This window comes from Hippocampus zosterae, chromosome 9 (assembly GCF_025434085.1).
Source record: "Hippocampus zosterae strain Florida chromosome 9, ASM2543408v3, whole genome shotgun sequence".
Taxonomy (NCBI): domain Eukaryota; kingdom Metazoa; phylum Chordata; class Actinopteri; order Syngnathiformes; family Syngnathidae; genus Hippocampus; species Hippocampus zosterae.
Window position 1 is genome coordinate 8,427,001 of NC_067459.1, and position 18,496 is coordinate 8,445,496.

The window sequence follows — 18,496 nt, forward strand, 5'->3', positions numbered from 1 at the left end:
CCGGCCGACAATCTTACTCTCAAAAGTTCAGACAAGGAACATAGACATTGTCGCAAAATGTAGATCATACAAGTTGCGTCTTCATAGACAAAATATTGACTGGTCAGTAGAAAATCAAAAATCACCTGTTGTCACTTTATTAATGATGACACTCAGAGATTTCACAGAGGTGACCCCCATTTTGTGCTTCATTATAAGATCATAGGAATGTATTGTATACTGTATGTACTGCTCAATGTATGGAGCGGCATGGGGGGCCTGTCTTCCAAGACAAGTTTCTCCTATGGGAGACCAAATAAAAAGTCAAATCAAATCAAAATCAAATCGAATGACGAGATTATAAAATAAAGTTTTCGATGAGTACTTACTTGGAGTCCCATGTTAAAAACGCCTCCAACCTGCCACGAGACATTGAAAGTAATGAAAACAAATGAAACCTTGCTCTGATGCTGAACCAAAATGGAAGCGCCACTGTTCAAACCCCTTTTAAAATGGTGACATTCATGAACCAGATATTTGATCAAGACAACTGATCAACAACTCAAACAAAACATTGGGCTTGAGCTTACTTTTCACCTTTCCTGACTTGCTGTGTCTCTGGCATTGTATATGTAATTATTTGTTATTGACACCAACACAGTGAGCATTTTATACATATATATACAGTAAATATATATATTTTTTACTTTGTCGACTTGCATGATTACCCCCCCCCCCTTGTTTTTGTTATTCATCGTGTAAAGTTTAATTTGCGAGAGATGCAAAATGCATCATTAAGTGGTCGCCAGACAATTGCAAAGCATATTCTGTATATACACAACAACCATTTACATTCACACCTTTAGCGTGGATGATTATGAGTCTTTCATGAACCTGATATGTACATTTTTGGGGGGTATGGGAAGAAAAAACATGCAAACGATGGGAGAATATGCATACTCCACATAACAAGCTGATATTTGAATCCAGAACCTCTGAACTGTGAGGCAGAAGTGCAAATCACTCTTCAACGTGCTCTCAAACTCAAAATCCCTAAGTAAAAAACAAAGGCAAAAATAAACAGGCAGTATGTGCTTCTGACAATATTAACTCCCAGTTGTTGTCTTAGACCGTCCTCATTGTTTGGTCCATGCCTGAGTGGAAGACCATGAGCACACACCCACAGGTCGCAGGGCGGATGGAGAGTTTTGTGCTTTTTTTTTTTTGCATCACACGGGGTGCACAAACTGGTACACAAGCCTCTGAGAGACGTCGGGCTTGCGGATGATACCCTTCTTGTAGTACTGGCGGATGGAGCGGCTCAGCTTGTCGTAGTTCATGGCCGGCCGGTTCTTCCTCAGACCCCACAGACGTGCCACGTGGGCTGAATCTTCAATCTTAAAGATACCTTAAGCCACAAGGACAAAGGCATATTGTAATATGACTAGAGAGGTATTTTGTTGACAAAGTGTGTCACAGTATACAGTATTTGGCACAATGTCATGAGTCCTTCGTCTTTGTCCATCCATCCATGCATTTTCCGATCTGCTTTCTCCTCACAAGGGTCATGTGGGGGGGGGGGGGGGGGGTGCTGGAGCCTATCTCAGCTGTCTTTGGGCAGTAGGCGGGGGACACCCTGAACCGGTTGCCAGCCAATCGCAGGACACAGAGAGACGATTAATCATCCGCACTCACACTCACACCTTGGGACAATTTATAGTGCCTGGCATGCATGTTTTTGGAATGTGGGTGGAAGTCGGAGTCCCTGGAGAAAACTCACGCAGGCCCGGGGAAAACATGCAAACTCCACACAGGGAGGCCTGAGCTGGGATTAAACCCATGACCTCTGCACTGTGAGCTCGACGCGCAAACCCTTTCGTCTTTATGCTTTAGTTATTTATTCATAGCAACATGAGCTGCATTGATGTTGCAAAAAATGTAAACAAACTTCCTTGAGAAAAATCCCAATTTTTAATGTCATTTTTACTGTGGCAAAAGTTTTGTGTTTAAATAAAAATCATGATATCCGAGACTTCAAAAATATTTGTGAAAATTGTACATTATTGTACTGCCATCGCTTATTTCATGTTGAATGCTTTTTTAAACTTCAAATTCTTTTTTCCCCTTTTTTTTACCTTTTATTAACATTTGCAAACTTAATATTGAAACTTCCATTTGATTTTAATTAAGTTTACCTGTATTCATTGTTTGATAATAATATTTTATTTCAATTAGCCGGGTCATTTGGAAGAATTTGGAATGGATTTCCAGTATGCAATATAGTTTAATACATTACATTATTCGAATCCAAAGCATGAAATATTTTCATGAAAGTTAAGCTTAAATTCTAGACTTATTTTTATGTCTTTTATGTTGTATGTTGGTTGGGTTGTAGAGAAAAGATCAATGTTCCATGCGTTTGCATCATAATCTACTGTACCTTTGTCTTTGTTGAGCCAGCGGATGCAGCGTCCGTAGTTGTGAGGTTTGAGCAAAAGTTCTCGAAGGAACTGCCACAAGTGGATCGGTTGACCTGAACAAGAAGAATCTGCCTCAGACCAAAGGTCCTCAGCACCTGCACATGTGCAGAATATGAATCATGATTTCAAATAAACACACAAGAATACGCTGACTTATTGATGTGTGTGGTGCTTTTAGAACTATAGGCCCTGTCAACCACAAAGGTACCCGCATCCCTTTGTTGTTTATGCGAGCCGATGATATTTGATGTTACTTGTGTTACAGTATTGAACATTCTAGAAGTTATTGATGGCTATACAATACAATACAATACAATACAATACAATACAATACAATACAATACAATACAATACAATACAATACAATACAATACATGCTGATTTATTAACCATCTGAGACATTATTGATTGTCCACAAAAATGTAAAGTAAAAAAACTTTTTTTTTTAAAGTAAGCCTACCTTTGTTAGTGAGTTGGTTTGGGAGTCAGACGGTCAGTTAGTGAGTTAACTGGTCAGTCGGTTACTTTGTCAGTCAGTCCATTCAGCAAATCGGTAATTATTTAGTTAGTTATTCAGTGGATTGGTAGGTCAGTGTGTAAGTTGGTTACTTTATTGGTCGATCAGGCAGTTGGCTGTTTGGACAGCCGGGTATTAATTTATCAAGTGAACCAGTTAGTTAGTTAGTCGTTGGACATTTGGTTGTTTGGTTGGTTGGTTGGTTGGTCAATCATATGGACGTCGAGTGAGTCGGTTGTCAGAAAATCAGTTTGATAGTCAGTTGTCAGTCAGTCCGTCAGTAATTCAAACAGGGTTGTTAATTGTTTATTGAGTTGCTCAATCAGTGGCAGTCATTGAGTTAGTTGATCAATCAGTCAGTCATTCAGTCAATTAGTTACTGGTTAGTCAATTGGTCGATATGTAAGTTGATTAGCTTCTTAGTTGAACAGATGGTTGTACAGTCCTTCTGACAGCTAGTTACTTAGTCAGTCAGTCAGCCAGTGAGCCTGGTTAAATGCTTAGTTAGTTGCTCGATCAGTTGGTCTTCCCCAGTCAGGCGGATTATTGGGCAGTTGTACTACATCGGTCAGTCATTAAGACTGTTAATTGCTTGTTGGTTGTGCGGTCCATCAGTCCATCAGATACTTGGTCAGTTAGTTAGTTCGTGACCAAGTCAGTTAGTTAGTCAGTGGTTTATTATAATTTGAAGGTAACCTTTGCCTTCCCCCGGGAGCTGGTTACCCACCTTATGCCACTGGATGGATATCGTGTTCAAATAAAGATGCACATTAAATGTTGCCTCCATGTGTATTTGGCCACCTACCTGGATTTTTGTTGTCTCCAATTGTGCACCTTTCTTTCATCCAGGCAGCTGCAGAGAGTAGACACTAGTTAGGGAGCTGTAAATGTGACAGTGCTGCTGTGTCGATTTAGTGACTCACTTGACTTCCAAATGTCTAAGTGTGCATGTAGTGTGTCCCCACACTGCGGTGAGCGCTGGCGAAAGTCCTCCTCGCTCATGGCACATAGGTCTTTCCCCGTCAACTCGTGGAAGGTCCTCCCTGCGTGAGGAAGTCGGTACAGGTGCTCCGTCCACAGCAGCCACTTCTGAACATTGCCCACGTTCCACTCCATCGGGTCTAATCCAACATATACAACAACTAGATCATCATTTTAAAAAATAATGCGTCAAATGTTGTACATGTATTTGGGATTTTTGGTGCTGTTTTTTTTGTTTGTTTATTTGTTTTTAAACATGAATACTGTGAGTTTGTAAGTTCGTCAGTCAGTTAGTTACTGGGTCAACCAGTTAAGGCATTAGTTGGTCAATTGGTTGGATAGCGTGTTAGAGAGTTAGACATCTTGTTCATTTTTTTAGTGAGTTACTGCGTCATCAATCGCTCAGTAGGTAGTGAACCAGTGAGTGAGTTAGTCTGAAAGATAGTTGATCAGTCTGTCTGATAGGTAATGAGTCAATGTGTCCGTTTTTAGATTTAGTTAGTGAATCAGTTGGCCGGTTAGTTATTTAGTGAGTCAACAAATTCGTTAACTTTTTACCCTGTCAAATGGTTAGTTAGTCTGACTCATGGTGAGTCATACTGTTGGTTGGTCCTTCAGACTAGATGTGAATGAGTGAGTTGTCAGTCATTCTGTTAGCTAGTTAGTTAATCAATGGGTTAGCTGGTTGGCTGGGGACAACTACTTGGATCTACATTCAGGATTTAGCTTCAGGAAAGGTTGTGTGATTTATTTGTAAGCTGAAAACTAACTAACTAACTAACTAACTAACTAACTAACTAACTAACTAACTAACTAACTAACTAACTAACTAACTAACTAACTAACTAACTAACTAACTAACTAACCAACCAACCAACTAACTAACTAACCAACCATTTGCAAATAAACAGCTCATCGATATAGAGACGATAAGAAAGCGACAGCGGAAATAACCCAAAACACCATCTTTTCTGACAATTTCCTTCTCTTTCTGCACATGTTCGATGCAAAGTCAACACATGTTTTATGACAACGCTTTTATGATAGCGTACACAAGTGTCCAAGTACGCTCGCTGGTGTTTGAGGAGGCCTCACCCTCACTGGGATTGTTTACACGTCTAACGCGGCCGTCACGACCCGACAGAAGCAATGCAAAGGTCAGGATTAAACACATCCTGGTGCAGGCAAACACAGCTTTACGCCATTGAGGATATGATGGAGGAGATGTGTCAGGCCGGATGAGCTGTGTTGATTTTGGGACTAAGTTCCAGTAGCTTAAATATCACCAAATAAATATGCCCTTTGCGGAAAAGGACTATCTATATGCATGTTACCTAAACTCTTTGTTAAGTTAGCATGTCGGTTAGGGAAGGGGAGGTGCGCCTTCCCTCTGCTGGTGAAGAGGGTGCCGAATGTGGAGGTGATCCCTCTCATGTTAGGGATCTGACATTGAGGCGAATGCTCCTCCGGTGGGGGCGAGCTACCACAGAGGGTGCACGTCGGCGAAGGGAGTTTTTGGGAACAATCCTGTGAGTGGAGGGTGTGTTTTGGGGTGACTTCACTCCTAATGGACACAATCTCACAGTAGGGGGTGATCCCATGACCGGATGGGTGTACTTGAATTAGGGGAGCCCTTGGAAGTGAAGGCTGAACCTCCAGTGGGGACATTGCTTTACCTGGCGTGATGTTGAGCAGCTTGCAGGCCGTTTCGATGTCCTTCAGCACCTCGCCCACCACCATACTCTGCACTTGCTCCAGAGAACGTTCCTCCTCGGGGCCATCCATGCCCGGGGAGAGTCCTTGACCCTGGCTGTCGATGACAGGGCACTGCTCCGGCTCCTCTCGGTGAGGCTCCAAGCGCGTCACGTTTGGGGAGGCCTCGGACACCTTGACCAGCCAAGCGGCGTCCTCCATGGCCAGCATGTCAAAGCAGGGCAGGTAGAGGCCCGGCATGTTGCTTGTCTTGGCCTCCACCAGATCCCACTCTTCCCCGGAATCTCTGTTTCGCTCCAAGATGGTGAGGGAGTCCTCCTGCATTCCAGTTCGGGATCCATAAACTGTAATTTCTGTTAAATTTCCAATGGAATTTGACATTACGGACACCTGTAAATGGAACAAATGGACAGCAATGAAGCCATGATACAATTTGGGCCCTGTTTCTTACAAACTACAGTCAAAAGCACCGAGTCACACTGAGCGGCAAAGGTTTGCGAGTCTTTGCGGTGTGTTTTCGTCCGGATTGTACCCCACGGTTGAAGTGGGGTGTTTTAAAAATATGATGAACGAAATAATGCATTGAGTGAGTTGATGTCTATGACGATTTAGAGGGTTTGATGTATGTTGTTGTCATAATTGTGAATAACACATATCAGCAGAGCGCAGGATCGCCCCCATTTATGTGTTTGTGTGTGACAACACCCTCAAGCTGTGCCGCAGCCAAGAGGAAGATTTTAAAATATATATTTAATAGGATAATAATAATAACACATTCAAAGCAATTGATTTCTAGAATAATTCAGAGGATTTGATGCATGCCGGGGAGGCCCGGTGGTCCAGTGGTTAGCAAGTCGACTTCACAGTGCAGAGGTACCGGTTCAATTCCAGCTCCGGCCTCCCTGGGTGGAATTTGCATGTTTCCCCGGGCCTACGTGGGTTTTCTCCGAGTACTCCGGTTTCCTCCCACATTCCAAAAACGTGCATGGCAGGCTGATTGAACACTCTAAATTGTCCCGAGGTGTGAGTGCGGGTGTGCATGGTTGTTCATCTCTGTGTGCCCTGCGATTGGCTGGCAACCGGTTCAGGGTGTCGCCCGCCTACGGCCCCAAGACGGCTGAGATAGGCTCCAGCACCTGCCGCCACACTTGTGAGGATAAGCGGATCGGAAAATGGATGGATGGATGGATGATGCATGCTGTTGTTTATTATTTATGAATGAAATATAATGACATCCACCAAATATGTACATAGAGCTTAGACTCCGACTGCAGCACTTGGATCAAATCCACCAAAATCGCGTTACACCACCTGTACCACAACTGGACCTTTTAGTAAATCTAAAGATAAGTCTACTTTCTCTCACCAAATTGTCAGGTGCCTCGTCGGCATGGAAAACAAATTGTCCTCGGTCCACCAGAAGGACCTGCATGGCGCAGCGTGGTCAACCAAATTCCCAAACATGGTAAACTACACCAACCCCGGCATGAAAATCATGTTCCATTTTTTTATAGCAGGTGCATATGCGCCTGTCAATGGAAAAAAAAAGCCCTTTGGTTGAAGGATCAAATGTATTCATTATGTCACATATACAAAGCAACCCACATAAAAGATGCATACAAGTATATGTATCTATTTATCCATCCATCTATCCATTTTCTAATCAGCTTAACCTCGCAAGGGTCGCGTGGGGTGCTGGAGCCTATCCGAGCTGTTTTTGGGCAATCGGCGGGGGACACCCTGAACATTTTGCCACCAAATCGCAGGGCACACATAGATGAACAACCATCCACACTCCCACTCTCACCAAAGGACAATTTGGAGTGTTCAATCAGCCTGCCATGCATGTTTTTTTGGAATGTAGGAGGAAGCCGGAGCACCCGGAGAAAACCCAGGCAGGCACGGCGAGAATATGCCCCACACAGGAAGGCTGGAGATGGGATTGAACCCTGCAGCACTACCATTATAAATTATTCAAATGATTTGTAATAATTTGTTATACTGTATAATTATTTCTCTCTTGTTTCAAACCTAAAAAAAATTACATACCGTGCCATTACGTCTTTCGCATACAATCAATTCTCGTCTGACATAGCAGTCTCTCATTATTGGCAATATTTGTTCCTGTTCTCGACTTATGGTCAAAAAACAGCACTGTTACAGTGTGTAGTATTTGTATTTAGTTTTTGTTTCCAAACTCGCTTTCATAGATCCATAAAAACTTACAAAAATATCCTTGAGTGTTGTCGTTTTGTGAGTTCCTAAATCAGATCCATTATGAGTTCCTGGGGCAATATCGCAATCCAGTCGCTAAATCATCCAAGCAGGTCGTCCAACGAGGAGATCCATTGCAACATCAGGCAAGAACCAAAATGGTGAGCTGCCTTAAAAACCCTGATGGAGACAAAATGCTGTTGAGGTTGGTGTCGGAGGGTACTGACCCCAGAGAGGGCTAAAGCCCGCACAGTGATACAGGCAGGCATGGGGCAAACTGGATTGGGCTAAATTTGTGGGTCAATGGTACAGAATGGTCGCTGTCTTGGGGGTAGCTGACCCGCTTCAGCCCCTTCAGCCACTTCACTTTCAAGGTGCCGTCACCACCGCGGCCTTCTGGCTCTCCTGTCAGCTGGAGTTTTTTTAATCAAACTCGGCTCACGTAATGTGCTGGAACGCTTTAGCTTCACAATACGAATAAACAAACCAAGGTAGACTTGTTCTTTTTCTACTTTTATGACAGCCGTCCAGCCGTCGCAAGTGTTCTTTTATGGAACTCAGCTGTGGCGCAAGTGTTGTAATCTCAGGGCGATGCCTGTCGCCATGTGTACCCGACACAGGTGGCATACGAGAATGTGATCGGCCGGCACCTTATCAGCAATAAAGACATGCTTCGCAAAGCACATGTGCTCTGTTTGACCACGTCGTCAAAGAATTCAAGTCACAATTAAGTATTCGGGAATTATTAAGCCAACCCATCTAACCAGAATACCTCAAGAATTGTTTAAGATACCCAGCTGTGGATTCACATGTACTCAAACCCTACAGACAATTTTTGTAATCCAAATCGTATAAACTCTGTAGAGATATGCATTTCTTGGTCAGGTCACATTTGCATGGCCCCTTGTTGCTAGGCAGAATCCATAGGGCGCATTCTTTACTGTGACGTAATCCAATCAAATAATCGGTATACGCCAGTCAACCAGGTAAAGGAAGTCAGACGTGCGATTTTAGGTCTGATCTTCAAAAGCACATGGGAATGTTTCGTTAGTCAGTCAATTAGTGAGCTAGTTAGTCGGTTGCGTATTTTTCTCTCAATGAGTTCGTCAGTCGATCGGTCAGTCAATTCATTAGTCAGTCAGTTAATTGGTTTTCCATGTAGGTAGCAGTCAGTCACTTACGGTGGTTAGTCAGTTAGGCAGTCAATCAGTCAATAAGTCGGTCGGTCAGTGAGATAATTACTCATTTAGTTCAGTCAGTTGGTGGGTTGTCCAGTTTGTCAATAAGAGATTGAATTATTTGGTCAGATAATTAGGCTGGAGTCACATAGTTAGTTACCGCAACGTCAGTCAGTCAGTCAGTCAGTCAGTCAGTCAGTAAGTGGGTTTGTAGATCAGTTAGTTACCCAGCAAGTCAGTGTATTGGTTTTCAGTCAATCAGCGAGTATATAATTAGGTTAAATATTTGGTTGTTGTTTTGTGGTTAAGTCAGTCATTCAAGACAGTTGAGTAAATTGACAGTTGGGAGTCAGTCATTTAGTTACTGTGGTTGGTTAGTCAGTCATTCTGTCTGTAGCTCATTTGCCAATTGGTGAGTTGCTCAGTCTGTCACTTAGGTAGTTAGATCATTTGTTCGTCAGTTATGTCAGTTAGTTGATTAGCTTTCGTTAGCCAGTCAGTCAGTCAAAAGGTTAGTAATACAGTCAGTCAATAAATAAGTTGGTCGGTCAGTTGTTAGGCCCGTCATTCAAAACATTTCTTTAGTTTGTCAGTTATTTAGTAGTCAGTTAGTCTCTGGTTATTCAGTCTGTCAGTCTATCTTTAAGTTAGTCGCTCAGTCAGCCAGTTAGGTCAGCAGTCAGTCAATTCGTTTTCAGATCGTCAGTCGGTCATCTTGTTGATTAGTCGGTCAGTCAATCACTTTGTCTGTCGAATCGTTATTTTCGGATTTCTGAGTAATTTATGTTTTCATTTCTTTTCCGTGGTTGTTTCCCCAAACTTGAATTAAGTTATCGCTCCAAGCGCCCAGAATAAAAAAAGAAAAAAAGAGGCTTGCCCCTCACCGTGTGTGATTCAATGATTTGGAACCCCCCACTGCAAAGTCGCCTCCTCATCTTCCTTTTATCTCCCTTTGTGGTTCCTCTAAGCCACATTTTAGTCTCTGCAATCCACTGCTGCGTGTCTGCTCTGCGACAGCTTGTGCTAAGCCCATTAGCAAAGCAAATTTAGCCATATTAACTTTGTCCAAATGGAAGAGGGGCCACTGGGAAAAGGTGGTGGTGAGGCAGGGGGACTTAAATCACTGACTGATCTCTAAATGAGTTTGGTCAAGAACCTGATATTCATTTCAGGAGCATTAGACGACATTTGCTCAGCAAAGTCAGACTCCCCGCCATGGGAACTGCATCGCTTCCGCACACATGCGCCCATTGAGTGGGAAAAAAACTGTGGCGTGAGACTGGCTTTTGGTCGCTGTGAAGGATTACCGTAGATTTCTCGCGAGCGGCATTTACCTGCCTGATTCAAAAAGAGTCAAAGACGCTGCAGTAGGGCAGGCAACCAAGGCAATGAATGAGCTGGGACCCCCAGCTGAAAAGGGAGTGGGACATACTGCAACCAATAATGCAGACAGCGTTTCATGCTTAGGACTTCAAGACTCAGACACTGCTGGTCCCGTATGCCTGGCTAAAAAAAAATAAATTCAAATAAAAAATTAAATCCTGGGTTGCACTAGGAAGTGTTAAAAACTATGCCAATCAAATAATGCAATGATGCATCGGTGGCGAGCCATGACAGGACAAGTCCCATATTGCAGTAAAAATATAAAATATTCAATAACTTCTTTTTTCTTTTTTCTTTGTTTTTGTTTGTTTTTGGAGTCGCATCACAAATTTAGCAGACAAGTTGAGTAAACGCATTGTTAAAAAGAGGGACATCATTTTATCATGTTTTTGTTGAGCCAAGTGGCAAGTTGGACTTGGACTTCAACTGACAGTGAAAATAAAGTTATACTTTTGGATTTAAATACATGTCAGAGTCTGTACTAATACTTTAATGTAGGAAATGAATGAGTATTTCTACTTTTACCAGTTTTTTTTTTTTTTACACGAGTATCAACACTTTCAACCTAAGCACAGAGTGTGAATACTTTGGCCACCCCTGGTCATCAGTGGGATGGGGGGGTCGAGGGGGGGGGGGGCTCTGGCGAGAGAGTCAATTTGTCAAGCTTAAAATTAACCCGTTTGGTCATCGTTCATGATCACTGCAACAGTGTGACAGTGTTTAGATGTGAGTTAATGAGTAGGAAATAGCCAAAGAAGAAAGGGACATCTTCCTCAAAGTGACCAACAAACATTTAGTGTGTGTGTGTGTGTGTGTGTGTATGTGTGTGTGTGTGTGCGTGTGCGTGCGGACAGCTATGTAGGGGTGTTTGCCATGAGTGTGTCTTTTTTGCCTTAGCCTGAAAGGTCACAGACAAAGGGGTGGTGCTTTTGCATTTAGGGTTCACACTCCATTTAGACTCAACCCCTCAGAATTGATGGAATTGTGATTTTATCTGAAAATTCTGAACAGTAAAGGAAATAATCCGAAAGTCAGAAAATGCCAATATTTTATTTTAACAAAAAAGCTATACCGGTACTTAAAATACCGGTATGGCTCTGATCAAAATAGTTTTGATCACCTGGAAATTGTAGTTACAAAATGCCATATAATTCAATGGCATCAAATAAAAATTGAAAATAAAATCTATGGATTCCAAAGTGCCATCCTTCCTTCCAGTTTCGGAACCACCTATCCTTACTCGGGTTGCATATTTATGTGAATAATGACAATGATCAAAATATATAATAATAATCATAATCATAATCATAATAAAATGTAATGAATAATACATTCTAAAATGGAACTTTCAAAATGCTGGAGTGTGTAGTAAAATACAATTTAATTATGATCTATTTTTATAATAATAATAATGGAATAATTTTTAGACCCAAGTCATACTTTTCTGAAATGCCTTCAAACAGCTTTGTTTTTTGTTTTTGTTTTTGTTTTTTTAAATCATGGTCCACATTGTACTTATGGTTTTCCTTGGATGGCCATTATGACTATGAACCCATCTAAATGTATGATTGCCTTACATTATCACATATACACATCAAGATCGTGGATAATTAGTTTTGAAATCAGAAGGCTGTCAAAATATTCATTTTTAAAAGGGGTTAATAAAATGCAATTCATTCTCTCACTTTGTCAAAACAGTTTTGAACCCTTAACAATGTAGCCCCATGGAATATTGTACGACATCCTGAAAGTGAATTGAATTAAACATGATAATAATTTTTGTTCAAACCCAAATATTCAGCAGTCATCATGAGTCGGGGGACCTCTTACCTGGGTTGGGATTCTCCAGCTGATGCCGTTCACGAGATGAAGTGATGCTCTTGATGGCTTTAGGCTGGGATCACGTGTGACCACCTGAGGTGACGGCCGTCTGCTGCTTTGGGATGGGGGTACATTGGGAAAAACAAAAGGGGGCAAGATGGAGGCTTCAAGATCTTAATATAATTAGAATAATTTTGTGGGTTAAGTTGGGAGTGCCAGCCTGAAGGCCAACTGCAAACTTGCCTGGAGTCAAAGCATCTGCTCGGGGCCGACACACTGACACAATGAAGGAATTCCACCTCCATTGACAGCTATTTGAATTTATAGGGCTGCCTTTGTTTACCTATGCACACAAGCTGTCATGTGCATGTGTGTGTGTGTGTGTGTGTGTGTGTGTGTGCGCGCGCGAGCATCAGATCAGGCCTCACCAAACAGCTAGTTGACCCCAGAGGATGAAAGTGAAATGAGAGCAGCATATACAGTATATAATGATATAATATTTAAATTAAAGAAAAGAGAAACTGTCAATCTCGTTCAATTCTTTTGTCTTTTAGCTGTTTATGTAAGGTGAAAAAAATTAGAAGTGAAATACCATGAGCCCAATAGCATAGTTTTTTTCAGTCACATTTGAATGTTTCGGTAAACAAGAAAACAAATCATCAAATACTTTTAGCAAGTACATTGGTACGTTTCACTGACTGTCGAGAATATGTTAAAATGATTCAGAGAATTATGCTATGAGGGTAACCATGTTTATTTAAGCGTGCAGAAAGTCCATGCATTTTTGACACCACTTATTCTAAAGAGGGCTGTGGGGGGTGGAGACTATCCCAGTTGACTTCAGGCAAAGGCAGACTACACCCTGAACAGGTCACCAGTCAGTTGCAGGGCACACATAGAGACAAACAACCATTCACACCTACATCTATACCGTCACCGTGTCAGAACCGATCCCAAGCTACCTGCATACAAATCAGCCGAGTGAACCCCCACACCATCAGCGACACACAATTCATCCATAATATGCATAATTGGAATGCAACTGGATTAATTTTTTTTCCCCCCAATTAATAGGTGGGAAAAGAAACAATGTCACAATTTTATTTAGTTTTTTTCCCGTACCTCCAGCATGTGGCGCAGCAAAGAAAAAAAGATGTATAGATAGATAGATAGATAGATAGATAGATAGATAGATAGATAGATAGATAGATAGATAGATAGATAGATAGATAGATAGATAGATAGATAGATAGATAGATAGATAGATAGATAGATAGATAGATAGATAGATAGATAGATAGATAGATAGATAGATAGATAGATAGATAGATAGATAGATAGATAGATAGATAGATAGATAGATAGATAGATAGATAGATAGATAGATAGATAGATAGATAGATAGATAGATAGATAGATAGATAGATAGATAGATAGATAGATAGATAGATAGATAGATAGATTGGAAACTGAAAGGTACTGGAAAGGCATATGGGATAAGGAGGTTGCACATAACAGCAGTGCACAATGGCTGGTGACCCTGAAAGAGGAGCACAGAAACCTCCCTGAACAGGACCCAGTTATCATAACAGTGGCAGACATACAGGAAAGAGTCTCACATATGAAGAACTGGACAGCACCAGGCCCGGACAAGGTCCACACCTACTGGCTAAAGAAACTCACAGCACTCCATGAGCGCCTAGCAGCACAAATGAACCAACTGCTGAGGGATGGGACTCACCCAGGATGGCTAACCGAAGGGCGAACGATCCTGATCATGAAGGATCCCTCAAAGGGTGCAGCCCCATCCAACTATCGGCCAATAACCTGTCTCTCCACAACATGGAAGCACATGTCAGGCATCATTACGGCTAAGATAAGTGGACACATGGATCAATACATGAGCGAAGCACAGAAGGGCATTGGTAGAGATACCAGAGGAGCCAAACATCAGCTCCTGGTTGACAGAACAGTCGCACAAGACTGCAGGTCCCGACATACCAACCTGTGCACAGCCTGGATTGATTACAAGAAAGCCTATGACACAATGCCACATACATTAAGATATCCTTTATTTGTCCCGCAATGGGGAAATTACAATTAGAATTCAGAAAGGAAAAACGCTGGGTAGGGAGAGGGAAAAAAAACATGCTCGAACTATCCTCTTCTGACGATAATTTAAGTCCAGGATAAAAATAGACCCTAGCACATGAATAAGCATATGACAGTTACAACAAGTCACAAGACATAACATGTATAAGGGGGAGGATGAATGGGAAGGCGGGGTAAGGAGGGGGTGACCGCGACGCGGCTGCCTGACCAGTTGCACGGATTCCCACGTGCGCTCTGCAGGTCAAGCCACGTCACGGGGGAAAAAGAACCGGAGCGATGAAAACGGTGATAACAAGGATGTGTATGCACGTGTGGACATGGATCACTGAATGCTTGGAGTTGTATAAGGTGAACAGGACCCTAAGAGCCTTCGTTGCGAACTCGATGAGGATGTGGAAAACCACACTTGAAGCCAATGGCAAGCCACTTACCCAAGTGTCCATCAAATGTGGCATATACCAAGGTGATGCACTCTCCCCACTGCTGTTCTGCATAGGACTGAACCCCCTAAGCCAAGTAATCACCAAGACAGGCTATGGATACCGCCTCAGAAATGGAGCTACAATCAGTCACCTCCTCTACATGGATGACATAAAGCTGTATGCTAAGAGCGAAAGGGACATAGATTCCCTGATCCACACAACCAGGATCTACAGCAGCGACATCGCGATGTCATTCGGGCTTGAGAAATGTAGTCGGATGCTGACTCAGAGAGGAAAGGTAGTCCGCACTGAAGGGGTCTCACTCCCAGAAGGAAAAATAGCAGACATTGAGGACAGCTACAAGTACCTTGGTATACCACAAGCCAATGGCAACCTCGAACTGGCAACAAGGAAAGCGGCTACGGCCAAATACCTCTAGCGAGTGAGGCAAGTCCTAAGAAGCCAGCTCAATGACAAGAATAAGACCCGGGCAATAAACAGCTATGCCCTGCCAGTGATCAGATACCCTGCAGGAATAATAAGGTGGCCAAAGGAAGAGATTCAGACCACGGACGTTAAGACCCGAAAGCCTAACCATGCATGGAGGTTTTCATCCCAAATCCAGCACCCTGAGACTGTACACAAGCCGAAAGGAAGGAGGCCGGAGACTAGTGAGTGTGAGAGCCACTGTCCAGGATGAAACATGCAAGCTCCATGAATACATCAAGGAGAAGGCTCCAACGGGTGACGTACTCAGAGAATGTCTCAGACAATGGGGAACAGAAGATGAGACGCTGGAAGAGGGACCATCATGGGAGGACAAGCCCCTACACGGGATGTACCACCGGACCATAACTGAAGTGGCTGATCTCAAGAAGTCTAGCAACAGGTAGCTGTGCAGCAACTAATTGGATTGATTTCTGCCTACCAAAATAAAGAAATAAAGAAATTGTAACAGGTGTGACATACATACTTGCTAAAACACCAAAATTAAAAAAAACTGTATTTCCATCATTTCAACATACTGTGTCAGAAGATAGTGGACATTAATCAAAATGCCAGACTATGTAAAAAGGCCTGTGGATTGGAAAGCTAGCATGTTAGCTTTGGGCTTTCGTCATTTGCATGGCAGTTTCTTCGAGTGACATCTGAACTTTCCTTTGGACGAGGAACAACATTGTCACGCTTGAGCGCCGGTAAACTAATAGAAGCTAACAGACAAGAATGAGTCACGAGCATGTGCAGGTGTACCCTGAGTCAACAACGGGACACAAAGCCCTCAAACCACCCCTCGCCGACCCGAGCAGCCCGCCGTCGCCCAGGTCACTCCAACGGAGTTGACAAACACGCTTTTGCTAGAGGCAAAGGTGATTTCGCGAGAGGTCAAAGGTGACGTGATGCTGCATTCTTCAGCGTTTTCACTTGCCAATCATAACATCAATGTATCACATGCAGCAGCTTTCAGGATGTGTGAACATCTTTCATAAATTTGATCTATCTTTGCTCAAAGAAAAAAAACCTATCTCATTTTTTTGAGTAGATGTAGATTTTCGAGAAGAAAAAAAAACATGTTGCTTTTTTTTCCATCAATCCATCTATCCATTTTCTGATCCGCTTTACCCTCACAAGGGTTGCGGGGTGTTTTTTTCGGAGAGAAAAATATTTGTATTTCAGAGAAAATAGATGTCTGTTTTCGCCACTTTCAAAAATATGTTCTGCGAAAATACATGAAAAAAATGATTGTGAGAAAAGTTGTATATACTGGTAGTCAACAATAAGGGTAATCTTTGGTTGAAAATAAATGTAAATATGTAGTACACTACATGTTGTACATCTAAAACAATCCACGAATAGGTGAATCTGTGGGTGCCAAACCATGACTTAAGCTGTATGTTCAATAAAAAGTTGCAGATTTTAACGAAACAAGCTGCATAATTTCAGAAAGGTTATTTCTATATTGAAGAATTATTTTCTATTTTTCAAGAAAAGGTCACACGTTTGAACATAGTCATATCGTTTCAGAAGAAAGTAATGGTTTACTTTTTTTTCTTTTTCACAAAAGTGTGTAAAAAGCAATAGAAAAAAAGTAAAAATAATTCATTGACCGATACGTCTCTTGAGTAAAGACAGATGTCTGACATCCATGCAGCACTTTTTGCTTTCATATGAAAAGGTATTTTTTTCTGCATACGTATGTGCATGTTTTTTCTCGTTTATGATGCCTGTGGCGTTCCCTTCTTCCTGGTTCATAAAAGCCACATAATCATATTTATACGATGCTGCCAGGAGCTCCTCCAACAAGCAGATGGCGCTTCCTTGATGTCACCTTGACCCCTCCGTGCACTCCGAGAAATGAATGGCAACCTTTTGATGATTTTTTTTTTACAAGACGAAAATAAAAACGGTCACAAATGAAATCCAATACAAAAACATCATAAGCAAAAATTTCCCGTCTTTAGATTTGGCAACCCTCAAATACGTTTGTGTGTGTGTGTGTGTGTGTGTGTGCGTGTGCGCGTGAGTGTCAAATGACCTGAGATTAAGATCAGTGAATTTTAACTAACACACTTCGGCTGGCAGGAAATGTCATCCATCCTATACGTTGCAAGGAGAGACCCGTTTTTCATGAGAGGATCACCTCCACCCCCCTACCTCTCCACACGGATATGATTTTTTTTTTTTGGCAATTGTGATATTTTTGTGTGATGTGCTTTGTGCTGTCTATTTGACTTGACAGCGGTTGTCAAACAAAACCAGCGTGTTGACTGAGCATTAATGAAAGGTGTGAGGCCGATGGGATATCACGGAATCTTCTGGTTAAAAAAAACAAAAGGAATAAAGATGTCAATATTTGTACACGCACAGGCACACCTTTCGGGATAACCACTTTATGAATGGATCGTTTTCCACCGAATGCACGATCACTGTCCAGATATTTTCGGCACACCTGTACAAATAAATGACATTAAAAGGATTCAAACATTTACAAAGACAATTTTGATGGACACTGGCATTCAAGTTCTAATCATATATTGATCATTGTTGGATTATGTACGGTGTATATTGGGGCCGTATGAAATTTGCAATTTAATTGAAAACGACCCAGACGATATCTCAATTCTTGAATTTGAGTTGAGGCGGCAAACAGGAAGCAGAATAACAAGCGAAATTCAAATTGCAGTGTGTTCATGTTGCAAAATAAAAAGTGTATTCGACAAGCTTCACAGCAATACTAAATGATAATACTGTACCGGTAACTAGTCAAGGGGACACTGAAAAAAATATCCTTTGGATTTACTTAATTCGAAAATGTAGAAGGTTGCACGTGATTACTATGTAATAAACCTATGTAATGTTCCTGCTTTTTCCTAAAAAATTAATGATCGAAAATCAGTACTTTTTTCCCATGTAGTATTTTTTGTCATTAACATTGAAAGCCTACTCAGATTAAACAGATAATTACAATGGTGTTAGAGCCATAAGGAAAATTTGGTTAAATTATAAATGCAGCCTTTTGAATAAGTAGAATTTAATAGATGCAAGGCGTTTGGTTTATAGTTGATATTTTATTAGAACAAATTTATTAATAACATTGAAGTATCTGGGCTCCATTGGTTGTCCTGTTTTCAGTCTGTTAAGAGGCTAGATTTATGTAAATATCATTAGGAAAACAGTAGGGCATGGAGCAACACCTTT

At 41.7% G+C, this 18,496-nt stretch overlaps 2 protein-coding genes across 3 annotated transcripts in view; both read right to left on the reverse strand.

The window, feature by feature from the left end:
* The window catches only part of rps10 (ribosomal protein S10), a 150,952-nt gene that overhangs the window by 22,221 nt on the left and 110,235 nt on the right, over positions 1-18,496 (reverse strand). The gene's annotated exons all lie outside the window — the stretch shown is intronic.
* LOC127607132 (SAM pointed domain-containing Ets transcription factor) lies at positions 122-12,540 on the reverse strand. Of its 2 annotated transcripts, none has more exons than XM_052075240.1 (6): positions 12,276-12,540; positions 5,634-6,060; positions 3,900-4,097; positions 3,782-3,829; positions 2,420-2,554; positions 122-1,387 (listed from the first exon to the last, which is right to left on the reverse strand). In XM_052075240.1, the coding sequence occupies exons 2-6, from the start codon at positions 6,049-6,051 to the stop codon at positions 1,209-1,211; spliced, it is 978 nt and encodes a 325-aa protein (XP_051931200.1). In that variant the 5' UTR covers positions 6,052-6,060; positions 12,276-12,540; the 3' UTR covers positions 122-1,208. The 2 variants fall into 2 exon arrangements, with proteins under 2 accessions (XP_051931200.1, XP_051931201.1); XM_052075241.1 differs by lacking the exon at positions 12,276-12,540 and adding an exon at positions 7,897-8,037.

What these genes read in the sequence shown, in the direction of transcription:
- LOC127607132 (XM_052075240.1), bottom strand. Translation starts at nt 6,051, where the DNA reads ATGTCAAATTCCATTGGAAATTTAACAGAAATTACAGTTTATGGATCC. An exon ending in GCTGCTCAACATCACGCCAG is followed by an intron (nt 4,098 to 5,633) that starts GTAAAGCAATGT and finishes ATGTTGGATTAG; the next exon opens with ACCCGATGGAGTGGAACGTG. An exon ending in CTGGCTCAACAAAGACAAAG is followed by an intron (nt 1,388 to 2,419) that starts GTACAGTAGATT and finishes TTGTGGCTTAAG; the next exon opens with GTATCTTTAAGATTGAAGAT.